The sequence below is a fragment of the Carlito syrichta genome, unplaced genomic scaffold (assembly GCF_000164805.1).
Source record: "Carlito syrichta isolate Samal-C Ts95f unplaced genomic scaffold, Tarsius_syrichta-2.0.1 Scaffold302435, whole genome shotgun sequence".
Classification (NCBI taxonomy): Eukaryota; Metazoa; Chordata; class Mammalia; order Primates; family Tarsiidae; genus Carlito; species Carlito syrichta.
In genome coordinates, this window is record NW_007246531.1 from 94,770 (window position 1) to 100,765 (window position 5,996).

Sequence of the window (5,996 nt, forward strand, 5' to 3'; positions counted from 1 at the left end):
CAGAAACAAAGATCTGAGTATCACATGTTCTCACTCATATAGTGGACCTTGAATATCCAATATAATACTATAAGAAAATGATTGATAGTGGTGGGAAACTATGGGGGGAGGGAGGGGAAGGGAGATGGTATTAACAGTAGTAAATATCTGTCTGTGGACGGGGAGACACCTCTTATCAACAAGGGTGCCTAAATGAAGCATATTTGTATACCTAACTCTTAACTGTACCCCACAATATCATAATAAAAAATATTGATTATAAAAAACAAAAGAAATAAGGTAAATCCGTTAATAAAATTAAATTGCTAGCAAAGTAATAAAAAAAGTGACAAAATCCTATGAATAAGATGAACAGACAGAATTCTTAATTTTTTTGTTAAAATTAGCTAAAACTGTTAGTATTACAGATTCATAATCCATTTACTTTTGTTAATATAATAAGAATATCAATTACTAAAATTCAAATGAAGAAGAGCTTACTCTTCCTTGGACAAAGTGTTTATGCTACAGTTTCTCATAGCCATAATTTAGCAATGGAGACATAGATTAGAAAGAGTTACTTTATGTTACATATGATGAAATAATTGAGAGTTATCCCACCTCCTGGAATTATCCTCTTGTGCTTTGAATATAGAATGTTTGAGAAATTATTCCATTCACTTTAAGTTCTACTGATCATTATTGCAAGTGGCAGGAAGCACATAATGTATACTTGACCAGGAAGAAGGTCAATTATTCAATTTAAAGAAAATTTTGCAGACTATTGCTATAAACAGATGCATGGCCAATAACAAAATGTTAGTTATTTTTATATCAGAGATTATGTTAATTTATAAGCACTCTTCACAAGGTTGAGAGTAACATTTAAAATCTTTCTTACTTTTCTTTGTTTGCACCATGAATTAATTTCTGTCAGCCTTTCTCTTATTTTATACTGAGCATATCATTCAAAGCCACATGAGGCAGACCTTTGACATTGAAAATAGCTCAATAAAAATATGATACCAAGTCATACTGAGGTACAGCAGTCGTTTTTCAAATGTTTTCAAATTCAACTCAACAAAAATATTACATTTTGACTTACTGTAAACATATTTTTCTATACTTAAGTATGCTTAATTATGCATGAAAATAACATTTGCAGTTTATATGTGTCCATATTACTACAAGTTACGATCAAAAAATGTGTTCAAATTGACACTTTAATTGTAACCTGATATAGATCCTATTCTAGATAATTATTAATGAAAAACAGTACATTTTGTTCTTATTTAAATTTTTTGTTTGACTTTTTCTTATTCCCAGAGAATAAAACATATTTTAATTCAGAAGTAAATATGTGAAGATGTATGTGTGTGTGTGTGTGTGTGTGTGTGTATGTGTGTGTGACCACTTTTGGAGAAACTGTGTTTTGAGATAATAGTATGATTCTAAAATATATTTAAGTCTTCAAAAATAAAATAAGTTTAGCAAGATTTGGGTTATAGGTGAATTTCCTTAAAGGTACAGCTGTAACATGAAAATAAGATATATAAAATTTCAGTGTCTACATTGTGTCTTTTGTACAAATTTCCACATTATATTTGTTCAATATATGTGAAATTAATAAACAATAAAAACATATTTTCTAATATTCTTTGTTCAGTGAACCTGGCATGGTTCCATACAGGTGAATATAGAATAAACTGGTTTTAAATATTATACTAAATAAAAAAGAATTGTATGATGACAAAATTGTTGAAAAGCTACTTACAGTTGCAAAATTAGACAATACCACCATAAGTATTAACTACAGTTTCCTTTTTTATTTTGTTTGATACTTATAAAACTACTTAAAATATCATTAATAATAATAAACACACAGCACCTAAAACATACTAGGCATTGCTACCAATGAGAGAAACATTTTTATTACTATTTCCATTTTGTGAATGTGGACACTGAAACACAGAAAGTTCAAGTAACTTGCCTTCACATAGTTAGTAAAATGTCAGAGTCTGGATTTGAATACAAGCAGTTTGTTTCCAGTACGTAGTCTTTTAATAATACTGTATTCAGAAAAGCAAAATAAACAAAAAATAAGGAAAGAGAAAATAATGTAACACTTTTTTGTTGTCATGTTTGAAAGTTAATGATTTTTACATGGAATGCAATTTTTTGTAACATAGACGTTCATAGAAAAGACCAATGTCAATTCAATTTGCAAACATTATTCATGAATTAATTATTGATTGATTCATATTCAATTAAAAAGAGCAGCAGTGATTGTTACCAGAAATCATATTCCATGCAAAATACAATGTGCAACTCCCCTTTCCTGGAAGGCATCTTCATGCTCTGATGTCTCCATTTTTCATTCGAGCTTTCACTGTGCAATTCCAATCAAGTTGTAAACATTTCCAGACTAAGATACTTCACTCTAAACACTATGCTATTATTTTTTCCGTTTAATCAGCTCTTTCAATTTGGCACCTGTGGGTGAATGACTTTTAGAGAAGGCTTAGTGATATGCCCTTTTGGGGTAAGTTTGTTTTTAGCATGTAAAAGACAGAGAAACTGAAAAGGAGAGAATACATGAGAAATACAAATAAGTGAAACAATTTAAGAAATGCAGAATCAATCATTATAACATTGGGCACATGTGATTAAATGTCTTCAAAACAATGAGGCTCATCAATCAGCATCCTCATGCACTGGGAAATCAGATCATCCTGGGAGAGAACTGAAACAGCATTGTGACAAGGCCATCTCCTCATGGTTACTCATCACAGCCAAGTGCGCACATAAGAAATGCACCTGTTTGGATTGCTATCTTTTTTTCTATGATATGAAATCTCCATATAGATATGTGCATAGATACAGGGGAGACATATCTTTCTGACAGTAGGTACCACTAATGTGTAACTTAACTCAGGAAGAAATCTTGATACTCCCGAGTGCATTAATAGGATTGAACATAATATGCACACTTGAAATATGTTATGGGTGTATTTGGGTAATCCTACAAGTAAAGTAAATCCATTAATTAAATAAAAGATACACATTTGTGTGAAGGAAATTAAACTTCCAGAATTTATAAAATATGTACATATTGTTTATCCTGTAAAGTACACTATCACCATAACAGAGCAGCATAGCTCGTTTCTTCTATTATTTTTGTTAGCTTATTTCCAACATAAAGAGTCAATAGCTCTGTTTAAGTGACATAATTAAAATATGTCTTTTTTTGCTATCTTTCTCCAACCACTATTCCTATGTTATTGACTGGTGGGTTGCTCATTTCCTAGTGGATGTGTACTGTGTACATGTTCAGTATTTTAAAGAAGAAATAGGAAAGTTATAACTTCTATCAACATTAACTTTGCAAATGTCTGGCAGGTTTAATAGACTTGAGTATGAAAAGTAAATAAAAACTGAGTCAGTTACCAAGAGATAATTCAGTCAAAATGATGGCTTTACTTACACCATACAGCAATTTAAGACAAAATAGTATTATTTGTGTGTGAACTTGAAATAATCCCATAATTTATCCCCTGCATGAGTAGCTACAGCCTTTACAGTTATCTGCTTTATAACTTCATAGTCAGAGCTTCTTAGTCCTGAAATCATTTCTTGAGGGGGCTTTTGAAGAAGATTTACAAAACCATGTCTACTCTCAAAATTGTAAGCTGGAATTGCTTTGCCTGTGCAGATATGATGACCCAAATCTCTTTCTGCAAAATGCTCTTTTTAAATATGCAATCATTTGATTTATCAACTGGTCTAAATACTAATTTTCCTTCTATTACTTTAAGCAGATTTACATGTTTCAAAGTAGGAAAAAAAAGAATCAAGGAAAAATCCAATAATGCATTGCTACTTCAATAAACCATGCTGAGCTTTTATAATAAAAAAATGTTGTTTGAGTAAACAGGCTGCATTTATGATAATTAAAGACTACCTTTGCATAAGATATTTTTAATGACTCGATAAATTGCATACATGCACAGAGAATACTGTGAAATGTTTCCATTAAGGTGCTTTGAAAAACATGAGAATGCAAAGATCTAAGTTCTAAACAAACCATTTAGTCCACCGCATAGACGCACAAACAGAAGCAGATTGTAGGTATTCCCCTAAAATGGGCCCCAACAACACATACTTTAGTGCTATTTCTATCATCACTGTAAGACAACCATTTTTATGACCCTTGTTTTCTCTATGCTGGTGCCAGACATCACAATGACAACATTCAAAAAAATAAAGCCAAAATCTGGAAATGAGGATGGGTAAAAGGTGAAAATTATCATAACAGCAGCACGTGAACACCAATCACATTCTGAGAATTTGATGAGAGGCTGAGTATGAACAGAAGTGCAACGGTAGCGAGGTAGAGGTGGAAAGAAATACCAGTTTGATTGTGATGGCTTTAAGGTATATTCCAAATTAGTGATGTTATTTTTAGGGAAAAATTTTGGCAAGGCAGGGTAAACTAACAATATAACCCTGAGGATCTATTAAATTTCACTGAGGTTAAAAAATTTCTCTTCCATCACCAGGTGTCTTTAAAAGAAAAATATCATGTATAAAAGTATCACTCACCTCAACTATAGGATAACTTTAAGTTTCTATCAATTATGATTATTAGTATCAATATCATTATTATCGCTATACTTTCAACCTCTACTATGCTGTGAAACAAGATGCACAGTCGTACTTGAAACAATGGTTATGGTTTCTTTTACTGAGTTAAAAAAGTGAATTCTCTTTCTCTTTTGCCCTTGATTTTAACAGTATTTGCTAAAGTAAACAAGTTCATTGATTTTGGATTTCGCTACTCACATAAATATGCCCAAGTTTTTCCCATAATCAATCCGGACAATCTATTTCTCCTACTTATGGAACAGTTAAAATTTTATCTCCTATTTATATGTAGCTGCCTGAGAACACAAAGCTCCTTCTTACCTGTGTGGTAAAACTTCCCTGAAAATCCAAGGTTGAAGGTAAAATTTGCAACCTGAGTGCGCAGTAAATTTTGAGTCTCTAGTAATGCCTGAAATAAATAAGAAATTAACATGATTTTAGAAAAATAAATATGAAGTTTAGGGATGCCTTTTTTGCAAATGTGTGTGCATGAGTGAAACAAAATAATATAAGCTTTCTTGCTTTTGGAGTTTTTGATGGGTACTGTTATGTAGTATTCATAGTTCAGATGTTACAATTACTATTGCTATTACTTTTATTAAAGGCTACCAAATTATGAAACAGTTAAGTTCTAAGCACATTATGCGTTGCTGAGAGACAATTCTGCTACTACACAACACTAAAATCACTTTTCATTTCTCTGTGAGACAATTCTTGAATTTCAGATTATCATACTCCCTTTTCCATAGGGAAAATTTTTCAAAATTGTTGGCTATAGACAAGTCCTGTATTTGTTGGTAAGTAATAGAAGGATAACTTTTGTTTAAATGCAATTTGCCTTTTATTTGACTGTGTTATCTTCCCCATTGTTTTAAAGACATACTTATTAAGTTGAAAGCTTATATTTTTACTTTACAAACTAAAGAGTATTTTATATTTTATAGGTTATTGCTGGCAATATCTTGAGATATGAAGGAAAGAACAGATAGAAATAGATGCCCTTTATATTACTAGTTCTATAACTAAAATTCTTAAAGTGTGACAAACATTTCTCTCACTAATAGATTTGGAATTATATTGATTCCTTGTTTATAGACAGCATAATAATATACTGATAATAATTAATCATAATTGGTCCTGTACATTTTCTGCCAATTTTTCCACAACTATTTTTCCTGTGTCAACATATGTAGCTTAATTCAGGACTTTCATATCCTTGCATTTTTTATTTATTGGGCTGCTTATTGATTCAGAATGACTTTTCTATTTTTAAAATGGATTTTGCTTACTTTGTTCTGATGAAAATGAGAAATTCATTACAAGTGAGATATTAATTTGATTGATTTTTGGTTACCCTTATCCATCTGTTGAGG

General features: G+C 31.1%; 1 protein-coding gene across 1 annotated transcript in view; it reads right to left on the reverse strand.

The window, feature by feature from the left end:
• LOC103259004 (bifunctional heparan sulfate N-deacetylase/N-sulfotransferase 4) overlaps nucleotides 1-5,996 on the reverse strand; it is a 250,617-nt gene that overhangs the window by 77,964 nt on the left and 166,657 nt on the right. Inside the window, exon 3 of the mRNA XM_008056668.2 lies at nucleotides 4,945-5,032. Coding sequence (XP_008054859.2) covers nucleotides 4,945-5,032 — 88 coding nt within the window. The remainder of the gene's footprint in view (nucleotides 1-4,944; nucleotides 5,033-5,996) is intronic.